Source organism: Erigeron canadensis, chromosome 9 (assembly GCF_010389155.1).
Source record: "Erigeron canadensis isolate Cc75 chromosome 9, C_canadensis_v1, whole genome shotgun sequence".
NCBI classification, from domain to species: Eukaryota; Viridiplantae; Streptophyta; class Magnoliopsida; order Asterales; family Asteraceae; genus Erigeron; species Erigeron canadensis.
In genome coordinates, this window is record NC_057769.1 from 31,579,139 (window position 1) to 31,606,300 (window position 27,162).

Here is a 27,162-nt window from a genome sequence, read left to right on the forward strand (position 1 = left end):
ACCTTTTATTGTACTAGTTTATTTCATTTTGATCTTTCAAATAGGTATTTTTTATTTTTTTTTGTCATTGGAGCCAAAGCTTCTCTCTATATCTAGCTTCCTCTTGGAGGGGCTGTTGGTCATCATGAGAGAAGTAGGAAAAGCCAGCAGTGACTGGTCTTGGGTCAAAGACTATTCTTATCTGTAGAATGATCATCGATCAATGGAGGTAAGGGACTATCATATTTAGCCAAGGTGTAATATGAGAATTGCCTTCAAGTCTAAATTCATGCATCACCCAATTAGCCTTCTCCCCTCTCGGAGCTCTTCCTTTGTAAATCCCTTTATCTTTTCCGGTTGCCTTCCAATTACCGGATTCCGTTGCTCGATTTGTTTTCATCCCCGTTGGATATTATCGGTCTCTTTGACAAAAGAAGAACCATTCTTTTTCTCCCGTTTTCGCTTTCTCTTAATGTAACACCCCGAGTTAGGCTCGAAATATTACTGAAAAGATACAGCGTATGCATGAGATTATCGTAGAACATGAACTATATGAATAAAAGGGATTTGGTGAATCCAACATTAACAAACAAGTATGTAACACATAATGCAAAATAAGGAGGGGGGGGGGGGGGCAAATGAATCCTAGATCCATGTAAGTCCAAGCCCAAGTTCTAGCACAAGCATTAATCATCCAACACCTCTTGGATTCTCTTGGTAACCTGAAAAGTGTACTAAATAAGGTTAACACTAGGTTGGTGAGTTCGTAGGAAAGAATGAACAAGAACATGTACATACCAATGTCAACCAATACAAAATTAACACCAAACATGATCTAAGATTTGCACACTTGTACCCAATGTCCCTCAATGTCCCCATGTTGTCCATAATGTCCTCAAGTACTAAAAGTACCCGTAAAATGTCATCAAGTACTTAAAGTACCCGTTTGTATTGTCATTATGCACCTCATTGTACTCAATTGCACATCATGCACCTCATTGTACTCAATTGCATATCATGCACCTCATTGTACTCAATTGCACATCATGCATCTTATTGTACTCAATTGCACATAAGTTGTTCATCCATGACCATCAATGCCCACACATAACCAAAAACACCATGTGTATATACTTCGTACGATACTACTTTTGAAAGGCCTTTGATGCTTATATATAGGGTCACCCGCAACCTTCCCACCATATCACCAACCTTTCAAAGGCATTACCGTCCTCCATATATACACAATTAACCTATAACAACTCAACATACATGCACAATAACCATACAACAAATCACATAATTGCACATCTACAAAACCGTCACAAAACATGTAAATCCATAAATCAATTAATGTCTCCATAACAACCATGTCCATCAATGACCCTCATACATGTATTCACATAATGAACTACATATCAAGGTATTTAGAATATGCAAGTAAGCAAGAACAAGTAATAATGATATTAACAAGTATCCTAACAAGTCCTATGTTTTCACGCACACACACATTGTCCCTCAATTGTCCTCTTGTCCTCCATAATGTCATCACCCAAGACACTCAAACATATGCCCAATCAAGTCATGTCATCAATCAAGTAAATCAAGCGTATGCACAATTGAACTATGTCACAAATCAAGGCAAACATATAATTACACACTCAAACAAGTCAACGCACAAAAGTTGTACACTTTTCAGCCTGAATCTCAATTGAGTAGGGAGCTACGAAACTCACCTTGATCGGCAAAGTAGTTAATATTGATTTATGATCGGTTTATAGTTGTTCAACGTTTACTTCGCGTCCACCACCTACTAATGTACATAACATGCTTACAAATCAAGACCTTACATATGGTTTTTAAATAGTTCATCTTGGTTCTAAACTTTATCTAATGGGCGTTAAAAACTAACGGACTTTTAGTTCATCTTGGTTTTAACTGTAACTAATGGGCGTTAAAAACTAATGGATCTTGGTTCTAATTAGTTCTTCTTGGTTCTGAACTGTTGTCAAGAACAGTCCTCGGAGTTCGATCGTTAAAACCTGCCCAAATTCAACCCAAATTGCACCCAAACTTCATTTTGACTTCAAAATCAATTATGAGACACTTCTAAACTCGTTTCCAAGCATAATTGAACATAACCCACGACAGAAACTCGATCTATAACATCTAATCTTGTCCAAATCCATTCTTGGCCCAAATAAAAACCCTAGGAAACCCTAATTTGACCCAAAAATCGTTTTGACCATTTTGGAAGCCAATAATCATGTTACCAACACATTTTGGACAAAACCCATCATCAAAAACTCTTTCATTTCACAATCTAAGACCAATTTATACTCAATTTCATTCAAAACCCTATCTTTGACTCCAAGAACCCATTTTGACCCAAAATTACTTAGGGTTGACCATAAACAAGATTAATAACATTAAATGATGATTTTGAGTTAGAAATTACTTGCCAAATCTTCCACCCAAGACTCAAATCCGAAAATTTGCTAGATGAGAAGTTCTTGTACTTGAAATTGCCCAAAATTTTGATATGATATGAAGATGATGATATAAATGATAACCCTAACACAAATATTGCTTGAAACAATTATTTTGATGTAAGAATTTTAGAGAGAGAGTGAATGTATCTGTGTGTGTGTTCTTACAAGAGAATAGAGAGAGAAAGAGATAAGGAAAGTGAAATGGATAGATAGGAGAATTGGGTCGTAGGGAAAGGATAAGGTGGGGTTTTGTTGGGTGGTTCATAAGTTGGGTATAACCCATGGAGGTTCCATATCATGTTTCCTAGTTAATTTAGATATCATCTAAAATATAATAGTCGATTAGTACTAACAATGATCTCGACTAGCACATTAGTCTCAAATAAATGATAAATGACCTTTTTGAACACATTGAACCCAATTAAAACACAAATTGCACTTAAACGTATATTGATTAACTAAATACTTAGTCAAAATGTACACGAAGTCAAAGAGTCAAGAATCACGATTGTTACACTTAAACACACATCAAATCTCAAAGCAAAGACATTAGTTTTTTGAGAAAAAAGAAAGCATGGTGCAAAAATTCATGCAACCCCATGTATAATTGCATGAACACCGGCTTTAGATGTCCGGATTTCTTTTAAAATTGTTTCTCCATAATTTTAACTACTAATCGTATTTTTTAGGCCTCATATAGTCTAAATATATATATATATAGTACTAATATCCGTGCGCGTCGCACGGTTGACTCATTATCGTTCATATCATATTACATTTTTTAGAACGATATATAAATCTACTCCTACTCCTAAATTACACGCATGTCTGAAATAAAACCCGGGACTCTAAAAAAAATCTCTATTAATCTGCCCCCACAAATGTGAGAAGTGGGACCGAACCTAGGTGGATTTCTCCAAGGTCAAAGACCTTACAAATGAGCCACCAACCTCATTCGTAAAATAACAAAAATCTATAATAAATATCTTTATAGTTCCCAAAATGCCCCTTCATACACTACAACACTAAAATATCACATTTACTCTTATAACAAATTGTCACTGCTAAAACAAAATGACAGGCAAATAAAATCTCAACTTTGCTTGCGTGAAATCACATTTCCACTTTGTAACCAATGTATTCATCCAAAAAAGTGGGTATAAAATTTTGTCGCAACACACGGGTATTATACTCATATATACTAATGGTAACAAAAATTACAGTATGTAATCAAGAAAAACGTAGAAAGAAAGTTAAATCAATTAATCTAAATCTAATAAATCTATCATAAGCTCGTAGCCAGATTAAACATATAACTTAAAAACCATTCAAATGGTATAGATAACTTTTATTACCTAAAACTATAAGAGCGGGTTATATATAAAATTATTCAATTTATTTAATTTAATAAAGTTATATATAAAATTAAAGATAACTAAAGATGACACACGTCGCTTAAAAAATATGCCACATGTCATTTTAAAAATACCTCAATCCTGTTTTAGTATATTGGTAGATATATGAAAAAGTTATTTTAGGACCACTCTTTATTTTAGGACCATTAGGACCAAGTGTAAATTGTAACTTATACATCATCATCACCATCACCGACCACCACCATGGCCATCTCTGACCACCACCATGATCCTTCGGTCACCACCATGATCTCCAGCCACCACCACCATCTCCGGCGAACCCGGCGGCAAGAGCGGAGCCCGTACCATATCAAACCGCCACCATCTCTTGGATCGTCGCCCATCAAATCCATACGATTCTCATATGTGTCCGGTGACAACCAGTTTAGAACGGATGTATGGCAACGCCCGTACCGTATCCACCCGAAAACGAAATTGACCACCACGACTTACACATGTGTAATTAAAGTGATATAAAAAACCTTATGCTTTTTGTGTTGAGAAATTTACTGAACGTGATTTGTTTATTAAAGATAGGAAGTAGATCAATAATATAAACTAATCAAAATGATTAATAATGATTTAGTTTGTATATATATAAATAATTTATTATGAGAGTTTTAAGGATATTATATATACCTTTAAAATTTTAAAAAAATTATTTTGATAAAAAAATTTATGATAGAGTTTTAAATATAACTTTTATTTAAGGAAATAAAAAATAAAAAATCTATATATAAAAAAAAAAAGAGCGCTCTAGAGTAATTAGAAAAAAGTTTTAGGCCTAAAATTAAAAAGCTTTAAAGGGTGTCAACTCCAACCTTCTCTTTTAGTTATAAGATAGATAATATTGATGAAATATGCAAAACTTCTTGTTATAAAAGCTTCATGAAAAAATAAAGTATTTTTCTTTAAAGTCATGAACAAATGACAAGTGTAACGCATTAATTGTCTCTTCTAATCATAACCTTTGATTTAAACCGATGTCATGATCATGACTTTAGGAGGATTATTAGAAGAATATTTTAGGAGGATCTATCATTTCTATAAGAAATATTTTATATGGAAAATGGTTAGTAAGTTATGTATGTTATATCTTTGTATATTGATGGTGTAAAGTTAAATTTAAATACTATTTACTGAAAAATAATGATATTATAATTATTTAAAGGGAAATGCTAAATACAGCCGTTGTATTTAACGTGCATAAAAAAACTTGTACCTTCCATATTAAAAGCCTGCCCCCTGATTTTCATGGTAGATGTACAAACAATTTATGCACCTTAAACACAGCCCTAATGGTTGTATTTAGCAAACCCCTTATTTAAAAATGGGTTTAAACTGTATATGGTTCATAAGATATGTTTATTACATGCGTGTATAACTACGATATGATAGTATAAATTTTAATAAAAACACGTTTAGTTATTTAGTGTAATAATACTCCACACGTTTTACTTTAGATGTCTCATGATGTACCCTTTCGAATCATTATACGAAGGATATTCAATACGAAACACTCCTACGAATGGCTAATGCTCGGAGGTGCTTATTTTAATTAAATAATTAAGAGTTTAATATAAATCCTTTCGAAAGATAAATGAATATTGTTAGTCCAGTTATCCAGTAAAGTAAAACTGGAGCGAATTCAATGCAGACCGGAGTCCATAAGATTTGTCCAGAACTAATAGAAGTCCAGTGGCCAATATACAGCTATGCCACTGGAGTTTCACTCCAGTCAAGATGTAACAATTGTGATTCTTGACTCTTTGACTATGTGTATATTTGACTAAGTATTAGTTAATCAATATATGTTTTAGTGCAATATGAGGTCCAATTGGGTGCAATGTGTTCATATGGGTCAACTTATTGTTCGATTCGAGAGTTATGTACTAGTCGAGGTCATTAGTTGGTGCTAATCGATTTCATTTAGATAACCTTTAACTTTAACTAGTAAATGAATATGGATCCTATCCATGGGTTGTACCCAATCCATGACCCGTCCAAGATAACCCAACCCTATCCCCACCCATTCATCTCTTCATCCATTCATTCATTTCTTTTATCATTTCTCTCCCACCTCACTAAATACACTCAAACTCACTCCCTCTCTAATTTAATTCACCATCTATGGTTGTTCAAGGCAATTTAATGTAAGAATAATTTACTTCTTCCTCATCTAAATATCATATCAAAAATTTAAAGTTTCAAAGTGCAAGACTAAGTTTCAATTAGGTCAAATTCGGATTTGAGCTATTGTAGAGGTTTTGGTAAGTGAAACTCATCTCATAATCATCATTTTATGTTTATTAACTTGTCTCTAGTTGATTTCTAGTAAATTTGGGTCTCAAATTGAGCCAAGGGTCGAATTAGGGTTTGTAATGGGTTAAAACTAATTTGGAACTAGATTTGATGTTTTGAAATGAAATCTTGTAATGGGTTGTGTTCATTTGAGTTTGTTTATGTCCAAATGTGTGGATTCAAGCTTGAAATCGAGTCCTAGATCCTCCTTGGTCGACTATGGGGTCTAAATGGGTGTTTTGGGGGTGTTTGGCTCGTAAATCTGATGCTGGTGCTGATCTGGGTTGACTGCGACGCAGTTTAATGAAGCTGCGAAGCAGCAGAATTCTCGACATCAAGACTGCGACGCAGTCCACTTGATGCGACGCAGTGGGCCCAGTTTCACCTAGTTGATTCCTAGCTTCCTTTCTAATGTCCTAGGATCGTCCCGACCTTTCCGGAATGTACTCTTAAGACTTTATTGGTGCCCTGTACATCACAAACGAGTCGTTCAAAGTCGAGCTTCATTTTTGGAACCTAATTCGAGGCATTAACATAAACTACATAAACGTATAACTTTTGTTTGAGGACAAGGCAAGAGAATCCAAGAGCTTGATTTCATTGCTAGGAGTTGGACTATGACCATGGATCCGTGATTCATTACCCGTTGATGGGATCTCGCTTAGGATCATGAGCCATCTTTTGATATTGTTTTGTAAACTCTTGATGGTTGTATGCTCTTTATGCATTTGTGACATTGAAAACTAATTGTTAGGTTCACGGAATCCTTTTATATTCATATAGTCTCGTTCTACGATAATTCCATTTTGTGTCATGCTTTTCAGTGCACTTCGAGCCTAGCTCGGGGTGTTACACGAGATCTGACCAGAACTGAAGACATTTCAGTTGAAGTCGAAGATAACAAGTGGAAAAAAGAAAACGTTCATGGCAGCGAAGCGAGTGAACATTTTACCCAGATGAAGTATCGACCAATGGAAAGTACTTACAAAACTTGACACTGATTATGAGGAATACATTTTACCTTTATACTCTATTATCTGGACAATAGCATTTGTCTATGATAAAATACAAAAGTGTATAAAGGTGGTTAGTTAAAGTACCTTTTACCTAATACTTTAACAAGCGATGGTTAAGAAATTACCTTGACTGCTAAGAAACCTTCTCCGTAACTTATTCTGGCATACTAAGAGGGTTTTTACATCAGAATTTTTTGCTAAGAGGGTTTTTACACCATTATTTTCCAGGGTTTTTACATTATATTATTTATTTATTATATATTTTTTTTATATATTTTTGTAGGTGATAATAAGTTTTTGTTTTTTTAATATAATACAAAATTATTATTATTTGCTTGTAACGAGATGTTGAGTTTAATTTTAGGGGGAAGGGAATATGAGGCTGTTAGGCATCTAAGTTAGGTGAAAAACCCCTCACATACCTTTTTTTAAAAGGTAAAAATCATGGGGGGCCATGTATTTATTTAAAATATTAAAATATTAGTATGTGAGGGGTTTTTCACTTAAGTTGGGTGCATAACAACTTCATACTCACTTTTCCCTTAATTTTATGGTGATTATTATGTTTGACTGATTTTACATTGACTTATTATTTAGAGACGTATATGTATTTTTGAGCCGAAATCCCAAATAATTTCTTGGTTTTTGAAGACGACATTGGATGTCACTTTTTATAATAGTGATGTTTCTACGAGTACTGCGAGTCACGACACTACAAATCATATTGCATTTGTTCACATTATTAGGTGAGTGTGAACAAATTAAAAATTTTGTCACGTTTTTTAGTGTATACAAATATATTGAATTAAAAGTGTGTGGAATTCTTCACACTAAAAAGTGTGTAGAAATAAAAGTTCACACTTTTTAGTGTGAACTTTCATAATTATTTGTCACAACCCATTTATACACGGTAGAAATTCTGAAGCATTGTATTCATGGATTTTGTAATAAACTAGTATGTTTTTTTTATTTATTGTTGACAAAATTGCAAAAAAATAATAATAATAATAAAATATATATATATATATATATATATATTTGTTACAGAATCTCAATATTCAGCAGGTTCTCTATGCAATTCTATGATCTTTATGCGATTATATGATCTCTATGCGATTTTATGATCGCATTGTGATTCTATGATCTCATTGCGATTCTCATGATCTTATTGCGATTCTTGCAGATTATTGCGATTTATATGGCTATTTTGTGATAATCCGAAAAAACTTGGCTATTTTGGTACGATCGCAACAAAAATTGGCTATTATCGCGATTTTCTCTTTGATTTTTGAAAGAAAAATATAGATATAGAAGTTGGAGAAGAAGATAGATAAATATATAAGTATATGTATAATGTATGTATATATAAGATATGTATATATAAAAAATGAATTGCTTTTAAAAAAAAACTGAATTAAATGAATTCATTTTGGTTTCCAAGGGTTTGACCCACTACAAGCCAAGCCTTTCAGACGCGTTCGATTTTAAAATAGGCATGCTTTTTTAACACGCGGAACGCCCCCGGACTGAGAACAGGCATTCCGAGGGTGTTCCCCGACGAAAAACGATAAGAACGGGCTACTAGTGTTAGTCTAATGCTGTGTTCTCGAGTTCTTTTTTAAAGGAAGGGGAAAGAAAAGAAGAGGGGTGAATGGAAGAGAAGGGATAGATTTTCTTTCCTTCCAAATCATCCCAAAAGTGAAAGAAAAAAATTATAATCAAAATGTATTGAACTCTCCTTCCAACTCCTTTCCTTTCTTTTCTCTTCTTTTCTTTAATGAAACTCAAAAATACAAATGTTTTAAAAATCTTTCATATTCTTTTGCTTTCTCTCCAATAAAAAACTCTTAAAAGTTCAAAATCGTGATGAAAGGGGAGTGGTATAAATTTGTCTGACATATTTTAGACCACGTCCCTACCCTTCACCTGATCACCATCATCGTCATCACCCCCCTTTTCCTCCGATCAAAACCCCACAAAAAATTCACCTAAATCCAATCAAGGGTTTCACCCCAAATCACTCGATCTACAAAACCCATCAACCGATTTCACTAATACACACACATATACATATACATATATATACATATCACATCATGTATAGCAATTTCAAAGAACAAGCAATAGAGTATGTAAAACAAGCAGTACAAGAAGATAATGCAGGAAACTACTCAAAGGCATTCCCTTTATACATGAACGCATTAGAGTATTTCAAAACTCATTTAAAATACGAAAAAAACCCCAAGATTCGTGAAGCAATTACCCAGAAATTCACCGAATATTTACGCCGTGCCGAGGAGATTAGGGCTGTGTTAGATGAAGGTGGGGGTGGAACTGCGAATGGTGGTGGTGATGGGGCGGTTGCTGCCAAACCGAAAAGTAAACCTAAAGACGGCGAAAATGGTGGTGGAGAAGATGGTGAGAATTCGAAACTGCGAGCCGGGTTAAATTCGGCTATTGTTCGAGAAAAACCGAATGTGAAATGGAATGATGTTGCTGGTCTTGAAAGTGCTAAACAGGCTTTACAGGAAGCTGTTATTTTGCCTGTTAAGTTTCCGCAGTTTTTCACTGGTTAGTATTTTTATATAGATATATATACATTCGATGTATAGACGAGTGTTTTCGATTGCTTTAGTTAAGTGTTTGTATGCTGATTGTGTGGCCTTTGGATTGATAAGCATTAATCAAGACTTCCTATGAGGAGTGTGAGTGGTCATGGCCGGCTTATATTTTAAGTAGATAAGTACTTTAGAATAAAAGATCTCGAATACCTGCATAAGTATCATAATTAGATTAGGGGTTGTTAAGGGCCGTGAGGATTTGTTCGTTATAATGTTTATTAGTTGGTTTCTGTGACTTGATAATAAATAAGAGAAATATTGTCACTGCTCTACCGGAGTTGTTCAACTTTGTTTTAGTTGCAAGGAGTGTTCAATTTTCCATGTTCCGTTGTTGTGAAATTTTTGTAAGTTGAGTTGACCTTAATGGAACAGTTATGAACCTTGGTTCTTATCCATTGAATTTTTCTCTATTTGAAGTCTCACTTGAAGTAGCAGATGTTGCGGATACTCGGATAGTCACTAAATGATACTGTACTCTGTAGCAAAGTTTTATGACTGTTCCATTTATGTCAACTCAATTTATGAAAATTTTTACAACATGTAATAAGATTGAACTTTGAGAGTGGTTTATGCAGCCAGAAAAAAGTTGATTGACTTTAGAGAAGCATGATTACTTATGCAGTTCAATGTTTTTTATGTCTTGGTCATACCATTTTCTTTTAACCACTTAATGTCAAATTATTGAGCTAAAGGGGTGTTTCGGATTGCTTTTCTGGTTTTTGTATTTTGATAAGGTAGAATGGTAGATAACGAGTTTTAAGTGTTTGAATAGAAGCGAACTGCATATGATTATGTGCTTATTTGAGGTTGAAATAAGCTGTAGGGATTGCTTATTTAAATTGTTAATTAGATTCTGGTTATTTTACCTCTGAAATCCTTAGATAAGCAGAATTGCTAAATGTTCAAACAATTGCTTATCTGATTGTTGCGTCTTGTTATGGTAGAACCGTAGAAGCAAATCCAGATTCTATCTTCTGTATTGTGTTTTGTTACAGTTTATTTTTTTACAGTTGATTATATGTTTTTGCTGATTTCAAAAAGCTTCAGTAGCTTTAGTAAGTAGTCTCATATAGGCAATTACCCCCTGAATGACTTTTATTTATTGTCCCAAGTAACTAAGTCAACATGACATGTGAGACTCGTGTTTTTGTAGTATGAAGCTCTACAATAGTTCAGTACCTCCTCTATTATCCCAAAATGTCCATCACTATAATCATCATTTTTTGCAGAGTCTATGGTGTTTTGTTCAAAAGTTATTTACCCTATTATCAAACTTGTTACATTCACCTTTCGATACACGTCTTTCTATTTTCCCAAAATGTCCATCACTATAATCATCATTTTTTGCAGAGTCTATGGTGTTTTGTTCAAAAGTTGTTTACCCTATTATCAAACTTGTTACATTCACCTTTCTATACACGTCTTTCTATTACATACCACACTAATAATCTAATTTGTTTGAATCTTCTAGGAGTCTTTAATGAGTTGAAGTTACCTTACACACCCAAGCAAGTTGGGGTCTTAATCTTTTGTATGATGAAGAAGTTTTTTTCTGTGGTAGGTAAAAGGCGGCCTTGGAGAGCTTTTCTTTTATACGGCCCACCTGGGACAGGAAAGTCATACTTAGCAAAGGCGGTTGCCACAGAAGCAGACTCTACATTTTTCAGGTGTTAATCTGGATAACTATAGCTAAATTATTAAATTAGACCTTTCTATGTGCCATGATCTTTAAATTATCTCTTGTAGTTTAAGTGAACATTGCCTCATTTTTAGCCTGGATATCTCTTCATTAAGCTTGTTTGTATGTACAAAATGTTGAGAATCGTGGTTAGTGATATTTCAATTTTGACTAGTTCTACCCACACAAACAGATGCCTATATACATATATAAGTGTAGTATTCACAGATGCTTTTTCTGAACCTAGTGCTTCATCCTGCCATTGAGTTAGAGCTGTAGAGGTGAAAGGGGGTCAGTGAAATAACATGTTACTTCCATGTATTCTTGTATCATATTCTCTTGACCTGAAAACGGAAAGTACACTAGAGTATTAGCTCCTTTATCTATTTTCAGTGAATGGATCAGCAAGAGAAATCAGTGGAAGAGTGTTCTAAGAGTCTTGAAGTGGCTGTGTGTTGCTAGTTTCTCCATCTTTTATAGGCCATTCACCATTGTACCTTTTTTAGGCTCCTAAGTTTTTTGAAAGTACTTTTCAAGAAGTATTCAGGTCAAGTTAGTGAGTTACTAAAGCGTTATGGTGCATTGCAGCTTCATGGCCTTATGGGTCAACACATTGAGAGGCCATCATATCCTATCTTGTTTAGCTTCTTAACTTGTTTGTTCAGTCCATAGGCAGTAGGCTATTGTATATGATGGCCTCTCAATGTGTTGACCCATAAGGCCATAATGCTGCAATGCACCATAACGCTTTAGTAACTCACTAAATTGACCTGAATACTTCTTGAAAAGTACTTTCAAAAAACTTAGAAGCTTAAAAAAAGATGGAGAAACTAGCAACACACAGCCACTTCAAGCTTTTTTGGTACTAATTTTAATATCTTATGAGTCCTTTCACCTTTGGTAATTAATATGAATTAAACTAGTTGACAAAAATCTGACTTTTAGTTGATCGTGAAATAGTTAATGAAGGTTTGTTTGGCAAAAGAGGATGTTTGGGTCAAAATCTGACTTTTAGTTGATCGTGAAATATCTTATGAGTCCTTTCACCTTTGGTACTGCCTTATCTTTAATGGGTCAAAATTTATTTTGGGTAAATACTATAAAGGAACTGGGTCAAAAATATCCCCAAGTGTATTTTTAGTCCATGGCCAAATCATAATCTCTACTTATGATGAACTGGAAACTAAAGTAGCATGATACATTGCTTTTTAAATAAACTTCTTTTCTCATTCGTATGCTCTTTCATGCACGTGAATGACCCCTTTTGCAGTTTTGCTTCGAAGATATATCTTATATAGAAAAGTTTAATGGGCTAAATGTGATTACAAAAACTATAATAGAAAAATTACTGATTCCTTTGAAAAGCAAATTAGGAGGTTTTTGTAGACGTATCGTGGATGACGTTTTCATTTGTTAGATACATACTATATCAAAATTTAGTCGTCCAAAAATGTTACCTCTATAGTCTCTTACCATTGGCCAATAAGCTGGCAAGCGCTAACCATGTTCTCTTTTTTCACAAGAATACTTGATTATAGATTTCATATATCTCTTTCATTGACTGTTGATGGTGCTTCTCTTTGGGTTATTTGTGTTCATGGACTGAGGCCAATAAGTTGGCAAGTGCCAACTGCTGCTTTCCTGCAGTGTTTCTTCTTCAGATCTTGTATCAAAGTGGATGGGAGAAAGTGAAAAGCTGGTGTCAAATCTTTTTGAAATGGCTCGTGAAAGTGCACCCTCCATCATTTTTATCGATGAGATTGATTCTCTCAGTGGGCAGCGTGGAGAAGGCAATGAAAGTGAAGCTTCAAGGCGTATTAAAACTGAAATTCTTGTTCAGATGCAGGTGATTGGAAACCAAACTAGAAATATAAATTGCTCTTAGGTCCTATAACTGCAAATATTCTTTCTCACGTTTGTTAATCTTCTAGAAAAGAATTAAGGTTTGTCCTGTTTATGTTAGGTTCTTAAAATAAATAATCATAAATGGTGAAATGGCATCTCCTAGTTTCAGTAATTTGTATGCAAAGCCTTTGTCCAGTATTTCGAAAGTAGTCTCTCTACCCACAGGTAGAGGTGAGAGTCTCCATCTCACCTCCCCATGTTGGGTATGGTCATTGTTTTGTCCAGTATAATATTCCGAAAAGGTTTGCTTAGGGTCTGCTTGATAAAGCCTGTTTGACTTAATGAGAATTCTAGCTCTGAATTTTTAATAGTTATAACTGAATCAAAGACATGGATGATTCAAGTGCTCTATCTCAACTTGGTTATGAATGAAAAGTGATTGTTTGATCAATATTGCAACTGAATTGCCTTATTGAATCATGATTTTAACACCTTCTATAGTTTAGTGCTGAATACGATAATGCCTACTGTATAAGTACATAATAATACACCTGAATGGTATCTTATAGGTTGTGGTCTCTTGGTGTTACAATAGCCTAATTCTTAAATTTGTGTGTTTCATTGTTTCAGGGTGTTGGGCACAATGATGACAAGGTTTTAGTACTTGCCGCAACAAATACACCCTACTCTCTGGATCAGGTTTGTTAGAAACCTATAAAATGTATTGAATCCTAATTTTCCAGCCAACTAATAGTTTATTCTAATTTTCCAGCCAACTAAGAGTTTATTATGTCTTGTAGGCTATCCGACGGCGATTTGATAAGCGTATTTATATTCCACTCCCAGATATGAAGGCGCGACAGCACATGTTTAAAGTAATGTTGGCCTTCTGTAAATTTACACTTTCTTAGCCCTTCCTAGTTCCCCTAATATGTATTTGTTTTTGGAATATGCTTTTTCGTCATGTTTGGATTCTAGTAAAGTAGTATCTTAATTATATGCATGTATAGGTGGCATAATGAGCGAGGCAGGCAGGTTGGTAGCAAGTTAAAACAGTCAACTTTATGTATGATTAAAAACGGGGTGGGTTGACCTGGAAAACATTTATCCAATGTATGTTGAAAAAGGGTGAATGGGCTGGCAACAACTCAAAATAGGAAACTTTTAGTATGATATAAAACAAGTTAGGTTGACCTGAAGTCCTGAACAACATTTTGCTCAACTTTGGTTAAAAAAGGTTGAGCATGACTGCAAAACTGTATTGGATATAACGATATATTTTTATTTGCATAGAACTCTTTTTTGAGGTGTGTGATAAAAGGACACTTTGGTCGATTTTTGAATCGCTTTCTTTATGGCTAATTTGTATGTTTTACCCAAATCTTTTATTTACTTATAAGGACACTTTGAGTGACATCTGACATGTTAGAGGTAGACATAACCCAAATCTTTTTATACCTAAATAAATGTGCCAAAATTGCCAACTCTGTTGCAGGTTTATGAACTTTTGTAACAAGTGGCTTACATTTTGTGATAATATGCAGGTGCATTTGGGAGACACTCCTAACAACTTAACTGAAAGTGATTTTGAATCCTTGGCTCGTAAGACGGAAGGATTTTCTGGTTCTGACATTGCTGTTTGTGTAAGTGAAACTCTTTGGTTTTTTGCGTACCGAATACGTACTGTATTTGCTAAGTCTCCTATACATGGCTTTTGTAGGTTAAGGATGTTTTATTTGAACCTGTACGTAAAACCCAAGATGCCATGTTCTTCGTTAACACACATGATGATTTGTGGGTACCATGTGGGCCAAAACAACGTGGGGCTGTTCAGATCACCATGCAGGATCTTGCTGCAAAAGGGCTGGCGTCAAAGGTAATGTGATATATCTTCATAGTTAAAGCTTATGATTTGAAAAGTAGGAATTTTATTCAAAAATTATTTGAGGTGTTTGGGTGTGTGGTACGAAGTTGCAATAATAAGTATACAGTGTTTGTATGAAGTGATTGCAATTCTTATTATCCAAGGTAATAACAAGTTTTTGATGATAATCAAGCTGCAAATATGATAATTAATAGGAAAACTGAAAGTCTTTGTTTTAGAGCCCACCTTTTGGCTATATTATATCAATTTTCATCTGTAGTTCTAGGTATTGACTGTTCTGTTATGAAAAATGATGATGGAATTAGACATGAATTTTATTTAATTAGTTTGTTAATAATTAGTGTATAAAGAAGTTATTATAGGAGATAAAAATAAAACCAAGTTGATATTTCAAATGGATACTCTAGCGATATAAGAATGTCTTTTTTGGCCATTGTGTTCATAACAATTTGACAAACTCTCAAAACATGATGCCTTGTGCCCAAACTCAGTCAATGTCAAACTATCAAAACATGATGCCTTGTGCCCAACTCAGTCATGTTGCCTGAATCTTTTTTTTGTTTGAATGCAATTCACACGGGGTATAACCTTTTACCCAAACTCTCAAAACAGTGATTTATTTGATTTTGCCATTTTAAACAATGTAAACATAGCCAAACACTATCTCTAGGATCGTGTTATGATATTAATCATCATCGACACAAATCCAAACACTCACTTATGTCACCTTTAAATGAAAAATGCATGATCCATAAATGTTGTCCCTATTTGCTTTAGTCTAACCTTGATTGCTTGTCTCATGATTGATTCTAATGCAGATTAGTCCACCACCTATCATACGAGCAGACTTCGACAAGGTTCTCGCAAGGCAGAGGCCAACTGTGAGCAAAAGCGACCTTGAGGTTCACGAGAGATTCACAAAAGAGTTTGGGGAGGAAGGTTAACAAATGGTGAGGCTGTATCTATTCATGTCAAATGTAACTTTACTACTATGTCTTGGATCATTATATAAGTTTGAGCTTGTTTAAGCCTTTTTCAGGTGAAAAATTTACAAAGTTACTGTGTTTTCCTTTTATCTAATTAAAACTTAAACGTGTGATTAACTTTTTAAATTACTTGCTAGGATCATGTATATTAAAAACAAACACATTTTACTGATTGTAAGTTTGAACAGTGTCAGATACTCTATTTGTTACCGAACATGAGGGTTAGCCGCAGTTACCAGCTGTAAGTATCTTCCTTCGATACTGAATATAAATTGAATCGTGAACTGGACCTTGAGAGATGTTACACGCCCAATTATAATTAAAAACGGACACATGAACCACATTTTGAATTTAAAAAAAATAAAATAAAGACTGAACGAAATTCATCTTCCGACATTGCCTCCGACATTGCTTGCTGTTTGTACTTTGTACGATAATGATGTTTAATATTTATCAGTTTCTTCGTATTCCATGTTCTACACATTTTTCACCCCACAAGATATATGTGTAGTTTTCTTATTATCACGTGATAATTACTTTACTCGCATAACTTTCATGTACTTGGCCTTTACTTTATTTCATTACTACTTCTCATTATATATATATATATATATACACTACTACTCATCGATCAGTTTGGCAATACATTGCTAGCTAATTAATGGCTTCCATTAGGATGAGCATTAGGACCGGAAACCCGAGGACCGGCCCAAGACCGACCGAACCCGGCTCGGACCGGACCGACCCGACCCGGAACTAAATCGTATTGTACATTTTGGGTTATCGGTCTGGTTCGGTCTATACCCGGAAATACCCGGATACCTGAAAAAAACCCGGAAGTGCAAGGGTTTATTAGGTTTTTTTATTGGGCTTATGCATGGACCTAAAAAACAAAAAAAGAAGTATAGTAAACTAAACCGTTTGCCTCTTTTTTCTCACATTATAAGATCTCTTTCAAGGTTGTAAATAACACTCGGCGGTCGACCACCTTTAAGGTTAAATATCATTTCGCGGAGTTATAATGGCGTTATAACAGAGACTATAAAATATAAAGGAATTTATATAAAATATATATATATATATATATATATTAGCAATATCCTAACAAAATTAGCCAAAAAATGTCTTTTGACCGTTAAGCTCCGTTAAATTCCGTTATTTGACCGTTAAATCCCGTTATAAAGGCCGTTAAGATCCTTAAATCCGTTATAACGGCCGTTAAATCCTCAGACCTTTAAATTTACCCTCCAACCCCCTTAACGTAACACTGGACCTCCGTTACCGTTATAACAACCGTTATTTATAACACTGATCTCTTTGATCTCCCCTCTCACAATCTCACGTCTGGAAAAAAAAAAAGGAAACTATCTGATATCATCTTCTTTCTCACAACAATGTCTTTTTCGTCATCAATGGTATGTAATTATGTCATCTCCTTTGTTATGTTTTTTCTTGAAAAACCCTATATATTTTTTAAAAACCCTGATCATGTATATATATATTCTGTTCGAAATCAGTTTTGTATTTGTATATATGTATGTTGCTTTCTGTTCATGTATTAGTATATATGTATGTATGTTCGAAAATCTATATATATTGCTTTCGTTATACTGTTGTTCATGTATTTATATAATATATATATATATATATATATATATCCTGTTCTTATATTGCTTTAGTATGTTGTTCAGTGTAATCTGTTCTTGCAAATCCAATCAGTTGTACAATTGTTCATGTATATATATCCTGTTCGAAAATGTATGTATATATGTTGTTCAAATTCAAATTATGTACAGCTCGTTAGATTCTATGCTGCTTGCCTTCACATGTACAGGTGGGCTAAAGCCCAAGTTATGTAGCCCAGCAAAGCTGCCAAAAAACACAGGGCCAATCGGTTTAGACCGGGACCGGACTGATAATTTCCGGGTTGGACCGAACCGAACTGACCTCCAATCGGTCCGGTCTTCGATTCCTGGTTTAGACGATTTCCGGGTTTCGGGTTTTGCCGGTCCGGTCCGGTTCGGTCCGGTTTTAAGACTGTGCTCATCCCTAGCTTCCATTCCTATCTTATATATCCTTGAGAAATCTAATGTATACCACAAATTGTTGCGCCCCCTGTTCACTTTGTTTTTTTTTTTGTCAACTTCCATCACTCACTGAAACTGAATTCCCCGAAACCATTGTTCCCAAGATTAAACGCTCATTATCAATAACCCTTCAACATTTTCAACCTTTTGCTGGTAACATTATCATATACCCTAGTACTACCACTATACCCGAAATTCGTTATGTTGAAGGTGATTCTGTCAAGGTTACCTTTGCAAAGTGTAATCTTGATTTTAGTGTTTTTACAGGATACCATCCTCGTAAAAGTGATAAGTTTTACCATCTTACCCCGCCAATCGGAGACTGTGCTAAAGTATAAGATTACATTAAGATCTCGGTCTTCTCCCTTCAAGTTACACTTTTTCCAAATTGTGGTTTTACCATTGGTGTGAATTATAACCATTGCCTTGCTGATGGTAGCTCCTTGTTTTGCTTCTTAAATGCGTGAACATCGATTGCTCAATCTAGCACAGATGAGTCATTTTTAGCCAATGGAATTTTACCTTTTTACGAAAGAGTGGTCAATTACCCAGAACGAGATAAATTAACTCTAGTGAACGCCAAGTTTGAAACTGTTTTTGGTAAAGAGTATCAACCCCCAAAGCTATTCGGCCCAAATGATAATGTCCGATCGACATTTGTCTTGACACGAAGTAGCATTGAATGGTTGAAAAAAATTGGTTTTCACTCAAGTGCCAACATTATCGTATATATCTGCCTTTACAATAACATGTGCATATATATGGTGTTGTATTGCAAAGGCACGCACTGAATATGAACATCAAGGATTCATGTTCGCAGTGGATCGTTTGGATCCACCTATTCCAGCATCCTACATGGGCAACTGTATTAACACGATTGTTACGAATGCAAAAACAAGTCTTTTAGCTGGAAATGAAGGCTTTATAGATGCTGCTAAATTAATCGGAGAGAATCTACATCAAATGCTAGCCGATAAAGATGGAATGCTGGGAGATAAATTCATGGATCAGATGTTGTCAGGGGGTGGCCAAAAACATTAATAGCGATTTACGGGCCACCAAAACTAAGATATTATGACTTGGATTTCTGGTGGGGGAAATCGAAAAAGTTTGAAATAGTTCATATGGACTATGGTTTCGTTCATGGCGCATTCCTCATACCTTTAAATGGGGGCAAACAATCCAAGCAAGACATTGAGATTAGTGTGTGCCTTAACCCTAACCAAATGGAAACTTTTGCTACCGTCTTTTACAAAGGACTAAAAAAAAAAAAAGTAAGTAACTGCTCAGTGCCGCTTTCCGCGAGTTTTGAGCCCCAGTACCTCGATGGTGTATGGGGGAGGTTAAGATGTAGGCAGACCTTACCTCTACCTAAGTAGAGAGACTGCTTCTAGTTTCTACCTAAATGGTTAAAAATGCCCTCCAACCTTTACATGGGATGAGGATCGAACCCATGACTTCTGTCTCTAGAGGTAAGGGTGTTTACAACTGATCCAACCATGCTTCTTGCCTTTAACAAAGGACTATAGAATAGAATAACTATAGACCAGTGTAATTTAGTAGTAGGAGTGAAATTGAATGTCGTTCAAAAAAAATTGGAAACTTTTGCTATCGCCTTTAACAAAGGACTCGAATCTTAAATTCAAAACCAGTGTTTTTTTATATATGTTTTTTAGTGTTTGAATAATTTGTATGTTGTTGGGTAAATCGGGTTGTAAATTGGGTCAGTGGGTTTAATTTACTCGGATATGTCCGCAACTCTGCATAAGGGTAATTTAGTGTTCACGTGTGGGTTGGTTGCCGAGTATGGGTGAGAATTGATTTTTGGTTTGACCGATTTGTGTCACACAAATGTTAATATATTCGTTGGTTAAATGCACAACGCTTCTTTAGGCAAGTTATTAGTAGTTTTCTATTTGTTTTTCTGTGCCCATATTGTCAATGACGTTTTACAACCTTGTCAGGTGTAAATTTGTACTCTATTAGAAGCTACCCAATGGCATAAGGACTAGTCCCTATTAGCACCACATTAACAAAAAATGCTCCAAGAACTAATTTCTCGAAACATACCTAATGCACTCATCCTTCAAGTATTAGTTTTGGACCCACTAATTTTTTTTATCTTCTTCTTTATATATAGCATTAAAAAAAACTACAAACATAAAAAGACTCGTCCCTGCAGGGACTAGTGAACCGGATGAGTGGAGGACTAGTCCCACCCAATGGTGTGGACTAATCCCTCCAAGGCGGACTAGTGAGGAACGAGTGCCATTGGGTAGCCTCTTCGGGTGTTTGGTACGAGTAAATCAAAGAGAATGAAAATGTAATAGAGAATGAATATAGTGGGAAAGAAAATGGGTATTTGAAAAGAGAAAAGATTTCGTCGCTTGGTACAAGCAGAGAATGAATATATGAAAAATATAAAATTTTAAATAAATACTAAATTTAATATATATAACATCATTAAAACAAAAAAATAAATTTTTTTTCCATTCCCATCCATTCTCTACAATTTATTGAGAATGGAGGGAATGGAATCGATTCTCATTTCTCGATTCTCTTTGGCATTCTCTATTGCAACCAAACATGAGAAGTTTTTCCCATTCCCTTTCCACCATTTCTATTCCATTGTACCAAACACTTCCTTAATCTATGGTTGTTAAACGAAGCCTAGTGGAGCTTTTCCTCTAGCACCTTATGCAGCTCGTGATAGCAGGATCCGGTTTAGACAACCGATTATTCATTATTATTCATTGTCAAGTTGAGATTTTTTTTTATCAATTGACGATTAAAAAAAATTTTTTCCTTTTTTTTTTTTTTTTTTCCAGAAATCCACCAATCTATAAACCAAAAAGTATTACACTTTACAATCATATCTAGCAATTCGGAATATGAATCACTTGTGTGGTAGAATTTGCAAATATGAATTTAATTTAATAAGTGTTAAATACTTTTTTAAACATCTCGTAGTAGCATAATACCATGATGTCCTTACAAAAATATCCATCTTTAGAAACAAAACTCTTGCTGGTGAGCATAGATGTCGCATAAATATAATACCGTACATAAAAATTAAAAAAACGGAAGGTTTTTCTGTTAAGGTTTTGTGGGAAAAAAAAATCTTTCACTTATGTTATGTTCTTGAGTTTTTTTAAGGGATGAAAAGAAAGGAATTCAAATGATCTTGAAACAATTTGTGTTCTTGAGTTTTTTTTAAGGTGGAAGAGAAGGGAAATGATAAGAATTGGAGTGATAATTTAGTTGATTTTATTCCTTAAATCTTCCTCCCACTTTTGGGATGATTAGAAAGGATTGATTATCTTCTAATCTCATCTTTTTTTTTCTTTTAATAAGGAACTTAAGAACATAACATCAGAGTTAACAGTTTTATTTAATTTAATTATATTAATATTAATATTAATTTATTTAATCATTTCAACCATTTCAGAAGATTTACTTACAGGTAAAGTACCAAACTACCCAGATTATTTCAAAACGTTTTGGCCATTAACCAGCCCAATATAATGGTAGTTAATCAATCTATATAGAACTTCGAAATTTTCATTTAATTTTTATTTTAGAACAGCAAAAAAAAAGAAATTCATTTAATTTATTTCTCTATTAACTTTTTAGTACAACTAGCATGATACTTGCGTAATGTTCGTGGTGGTTATGGCAATGACGATTGGTGATGGTGGCGAGGTTGAGTGATATAGACTGATTAAATGTAATTCATGTAAATATGGTAATAGAGATATTTTAAAAAATATGATTTAAAATGTAAATTGATAAGATAAGAGTTTAATTTATAAATTAATCTAAGGACAAAAATGATCATTTTAATTGGGACATTTCAACATTGAGAATAATTTATATGGATCATCTTAATCATTGAAATCTAATCGAAGGATCAAAATCATTGTAATTTAACCTTTCAATATGAAAATAACTTCAGCATTTGTGAAGGTGGATTAATAGAGATATTTCGAGAGTTCTGATTTCTAGGTATATGTGTAATTTAAAAGTAGGAATAGAATAAAATACCGTTAAAAAATTTTTTAAGGAACTCTTCATTTAATTTTTATATAGCAGGATCTAGATTCAACATTTCAACATCAATCCTTTTTGAATTTGGGTATTATTCATTATTTAAACTAAATTAATGGTTCCATGTCTTGTTCACCTCTTTCACCATCAAAATACATAAACAAATTGTTAATCAATAAATCAATCTTTCTTTACAGGAGAGTAAAGGTATAGCTGGTGACGATTAAATTATATCATGTCTCAGTTTATCATTCACCCATTTATATAACGTAATGATCCTTTATATAAAAAATTTCATTGTCATACACAAAATGTATAACACACTAAATAAATGGTCAGAGTCAACATCTCGTTGTCTAGGGGACGTGTAAGACTTCACTATTATACGGTGAGGTTTCTCAGATGTCGCATACTTTCTTGTTGTCTAGGGTACGTGCAAGGCTTCACTATTATACGGTGAAGTTTCTCGACCGAATGTTTTTAAAAAAAAAAAAAAATGGTCATGAAGTGTGGTGCTGAATTTTTTAAAATTGATTTATACACTCTATCCAATATCCACACTGCACTTATAAAAAGATTTTCCTTATTAAAAAATACTGTAAAAATCAATAAACACTAAATCACTCACTTGCTATGATATATCTACCTCATGCACCTCTAGTTTATCTCTACCACTCTGCTAGATTCTCACCAAAATCCTTTGTTAGATCTAACAGAATTACACACACTTGTCACACCTTTAACTATGTGTTCGTGAAAATCTCACAATTTTGTAACAATGAACAAAATCCATTATCTGGGTTTTGACTACCGTTGACTAGATAGTGTTTTACAATGAAGAGATCAGTTCGTCCCATTTTCAGTGTATTGTTTCTAGCGGCAGCTGCCTTCACTCTTTGCTTCAGAATTCTGGTCACCGGCGGCTCCGGCGCCGGAGAGTTCTTTTACAGGACCACTGGAGTAGAACTACAGAAGCGTTTGCCGGTATTTAATGAGACATTATTGAAGTTTGCTAGTGTTGATTTGGCTGAAACTTCATTGAGGCAAAACGTCGAACAGTTGGTGGGTGGTAATTTTAGAGGGTTAGAAAATGGGCGGCAAAGGTCTTTCTTGATGTCAGGGAAGTACAGGATTGATATACGTGTTAGGTCGGCCAAAGGGGTTCCGGTGAATCTCCGGTCGCCGGAGATTTACCGGCTGTGGTTGGATTTCCGGCGGTATTTACAGAAGTGGTGGAGAAATCATCGATTTCGGGCTGATATAATGTCGGATATGGCGAATGTGGTCAAGATTTTAGAAGGGGGTGGAAATGGGACTGTTTTTGAAAAAGGGTCAAAGTTTAAATCTTGTGCAGTTGTGGGAAATAGTGGGATTTTGTTAAAATCTAATCTTGGTAATGTGATTGATGAGCATGAGTTTGTGATCAGGTTGAATAACGCTAGAACGAGCGGTTTTGAACGTATTGTAGGTACGAAAACGAGCCTTTCGTTTGTTAATAGTAACATTTTGCATTTGTGTGCTAGAAAAGAAAGTTGTTTTTGTCACCCTTATGGTGAAAAAGTACCTATAATGATGTACATGTGTCAAATGATGCATTTTCTTGATTATGTTGTGTGTAACGCGACACATAAGGCGCCTTTGATGATAACTGACCCCCAATTTGATGTGTTGTGTGCACGAATTGTAAAGTATTATTCAGTGTCAAGGTTTGTTAAAGAAACCGGGAAGCCGTTAGAAGATTGGGCTGGTTCACATGATGGGTCTAATTTCCATTATTCGTCGGGTATGCAAGCTGTTATGCTTGCATTGGGGATTTGTGATCAAGTTAGTATTTTTGGGTTTGGGAAGTCGGACGTTGCTAAGCATCATTATCATACTAATCAGAAAAAGGAGCTTCATTTGCATGATTATGAAGCGGAGTATGATTTGTATCGGGATCTTGTGGAGAGACCTGAGGCAGTTCCATTCATATCAGATACGTTCAAGTTCCCTCCTGTTGTTATACATAAATGACACGTTTTATACTACACGATTGAATTAGTTTTTTGTGAGAATTGCATTGTAAGTGTCCCTTAAAGGGAACCAGATAATACTAGTAATAGAATGGTAAAGGAATACAAATTGTATGTAACATCAAATTTGAAGAAATCAAATGTTTCTTGTTGGCATATGGATTTAGTTCCTTTTATGTTCATTTGATCTTTTGTTGCTTTAAAGAGCACAAGCTTTCTGCATAACATGCCTATGCGATTATATATCTATGCATAGAATGGGATTCAAACTGTATAGGGAAAGAAGTGAAATTTTTTTGTATGTTCTTTCAAGTATAGGTCAACAGATGAATCAACACGTCCACTTTGACAATTGTCCTCCTTAACTACATAGTTATGAAGTGAGGGGGTATGTATTACTATCGCGAAAACGTTATTGTTCTTTCTATATTTACGTTAAAAATTGAATGCAAAATCTGTAAGGTAAACACATGCCCACAAGAAACTTCTTAATAGATCTGTGTCTGCCATGATGTATGTTGTCTCAGCATCAGCATAAGCGTCAGTGACCAAAAATAAATCAATAAGCCTATAAATACGTAGGCGCCTCTCCCAAGTCGATTTGGAAAACATCCTGGAAGATTTCATGTTTTACAAAATCTAAAATGCAGGGAAGACAAAGTTAGACCAAGTCTCCATGTACTCAAGGCTGTGCATTATCAAGGTAAAACATTCAGCATTTCATACTAGCTACCAGATAAGTTGTAGATAACAAGTTCACAATTTGGACTCCACATGCGATATTATTGTCATAAAGTAAGGATATGTGAAAAAAGGGACTCAATATTTTGATATACTCCTGAACCACAGCAAGAGCTTTGCAATAAGCCAAGCAAGTTTATTGTGAAGAATGAAATCAGGTATATGGACGCCTGCTATCTAATTAACACAAAGCAAACCAAAATGTTTGGAACTTGGAATGCCAATGGCATTGGAAGGCAAAGACAGAAAAGAAAAGAAAAGAACTAAATAGAGAGATGCCGTGGTGGACAGAGTAAATCCGGTCACCTAAAGTGCCATAGATGATAAGTATGCGTGGTCTTTATATGGCATTACCGAATTCTCAGTCTGCAAGAGGAAGTACATTGATTCCTGTATCCTTTCTTTTGTTCGAATTCCTACTAGATAACGTGTAACTTCCATCTGAAGGTAACAAAATATTGATAGGATGTCCACACCTCTAGTACACAGATTCAAACGAGTTGGCAACCTATATAAAAAAAAAAAGAGGTGTGGACATCCTATCAATATTTTGTCGGTTTTGTGCTGAATATTTTAAATTTGCCTTGCATATAATGGCCGAGTGTGACATTGGAAAGAAAGTTTGGCATGCCATTAAGAAATGGTTTGATATTGGCTTACCATTAGATTCAGAGCCTAACTCTTTGATGCAGCACATGGATTTCTCTAACTTCTCAACCAATGCCAAGATAATCATTAAACCATACGGGCTGTTGGAGCATTTGGCGTGTGGTAATGAGGAAGTTTTCTCTCCTACAAATAAGAGCAGCGACACCTTACATGATTCGATTACTGCCCTCTCTTTTGTTTGGTACAAGAACAGGAATGGAAGAACCAAATTAGATGGGTAGAGTGGCTTTGGAACCCTCTCTGTTTTGTTCGTTTAGAGTTATTCGTTGGAACCCTCTCTGTTTTGTTCGTTTAGAGTTATTCGTCATAGTTAATGTTGCTTGTGTATTATTGGTTGTGTGCGTTAGATCTCGTCCCCTAGGGCTTGTTTGGGAGCACATCAATAACACCACGGAGTGAAAATCGGTGGTATGGCTTCCGATGGTAGGGGTTTTTCTTGTGTCTTGTTCGCGTAAGTGGCATGAGTTCTCTGGCAATCAAAGTCCTAAAAGTGTCTAGAAAGTGTATATTCGTTTGTTATATTTCTAGACTGTGCAACTGTACTTTTTTTGCTACTAGTTCTTGCTAGTGGCATTATTTTTATACATGTATACATAATGTGGTTCGAAAAATAATTAGAAAGGTTCCGTCTTGCTTCAAAAAACTCTTGGATCATTTCATTTTCATACTTCAGATGTCTTTCCTTTTATAAATGATATGATATTACTACCACAAATATTGATTCATATATTACGAATAATTTTCCTCTTTCATAAAAGGTCTTATACATTCTCATAGCTAATGTGAAAGAATCGAGTATATGAAGATTGTAGTTTCGATATTGGATTGGTGTTCTGGTTTTATTGTTGTGTTGCGATCTGTATTTAGTTATTTTGTCTTTCGCTTTCTCATTACGAAGTTTTTGCCCAAAATAGACGTATTTGGCTTTCAATTTGTAAAAGAATTTTTGGGTGAAAAGATCTGTAAAAGTAGTATACCGGAAGTGGTAGTGTCCGGTTACACAAAATCACCGGAAACCGACATGTCAAATGCTATGAATGGTGTGGAAAGTATAAAACCAACGCTACGTGTGTTATGTTGGGTTTTAATTAAGGGATTTACTAACCAGTGTCACTAGTTATAATGCATTTAATGAAATCAAATTAAAATCATATATTTATGATACATATAAAATTTTCATCAAATTAAAATCATATATTTATGATACATGTAAAATTGACATTTCTCATATTGAATTAATGAGTTTTAAATGTAACTTTAGATAATTTAATAAATACGGACTTCTTTGAAAGCATTATAACTAGTGTTCTATGGGAAATAGTTAGCAAATCTCTTTTATTAATTGCATCGGACAAATGAGAGTCTTGGATTTCATACACGGTTCAAAC

At 34.6% G+C, this 27,162-nt stretch overlaps 2 protein-coding genes and 1 pseudogene across 2 annotated transcripts; all 3 read left to right on the forward strand.

Moving 5' to 3' along the window:
- The first annotated feature begins 9,098 nt into the window (after window positions 1-9,098).
- LOC122581867 (protein SUPPRESSOR OF K(+) TRANSPORT GROWTH DEFECT 1-like) lies at window positions 9,099-16,344 on the forward strand. Its single transcript, XM_043754183.1, has 8 exons — window positions 9,099-9,774; window positions 11,386-11,491; window positions 13,150-13,348; window positions 13,978-14,046; window positions 14,148-14,222; window positions 14,892-14,990; window positions 15,068-15,223; window positions 16,051-16,344. Exons 1-8 carry the CDS (start codon window positions 9,300-9,302, stop codon window positions 16,174-16,176), a joined length of 1,305 nt encoding a protein of 434 aa, XP_043610118.1. The 5' UTR covers window positions 9,099-9,299; the 3' UTR covers window positions 16,177-16,344.
- Window positions 16,345-18,311: 1,967 nt separating this feature from the next.
- On the forward strand, window positions 18,312-20,275 carry LOC122583580 (annotated as a pseudogene).
- Window positions 20,276-22,958: 2,683 nt separating this feature from the next.
- LOC122582342 (beta-1,6-galactosyltransferase GALT29A-like) lies at window positions 22,959-24,520 on the forward strand. The gene has a single exon (XM_043754711.1). The coding sequence runs from the start codon at window positions 23,187-23,189 to the stop codon at window positions 24,363-24,365; it is 1,179 nt and encodes a 392-aa protein (XP_043610646.1). The 5' UTR covers window positions 22,959-23,186; the 3' UTR covers window positions 24,366-24,520.
- The last annotated feature ends 2,642 nt before the right edge of the window (window positions 24,521-27,162 follow it).

Bases quoted from the DNA above. Each gene is read 5' to 3' on its own strand.
- LOC122582342 (XM_043754711.1), top strand. From the start codon at position 23,187: ATGAAGAGATCAGTTCGTCCCATTTTCAGTGTATTGTTTCTAGCGGCA.
- LOC122581867 (XM_043754183.1), top strand. From the start codon at position 9,300: ATGTATAGCAATTTCAAAGAACAAGCAATAGAGTATGTAAAACAAGCA. The intron at 11,492-13,149 runs GTGTTAATCTGG...GCTTTCCTGCAG, and splicing joins GCAGACTCTACATTTTTCAG to TGTTTCTTCTTCAGATCTTG. The intron at 15,224-16,050 runs GTAATGTGATAT...ATTCTAATGCAG, and splicing joins CAAAAGGGCTGGCGTCAAAG to ATTAGTCCACCACCTATCAT.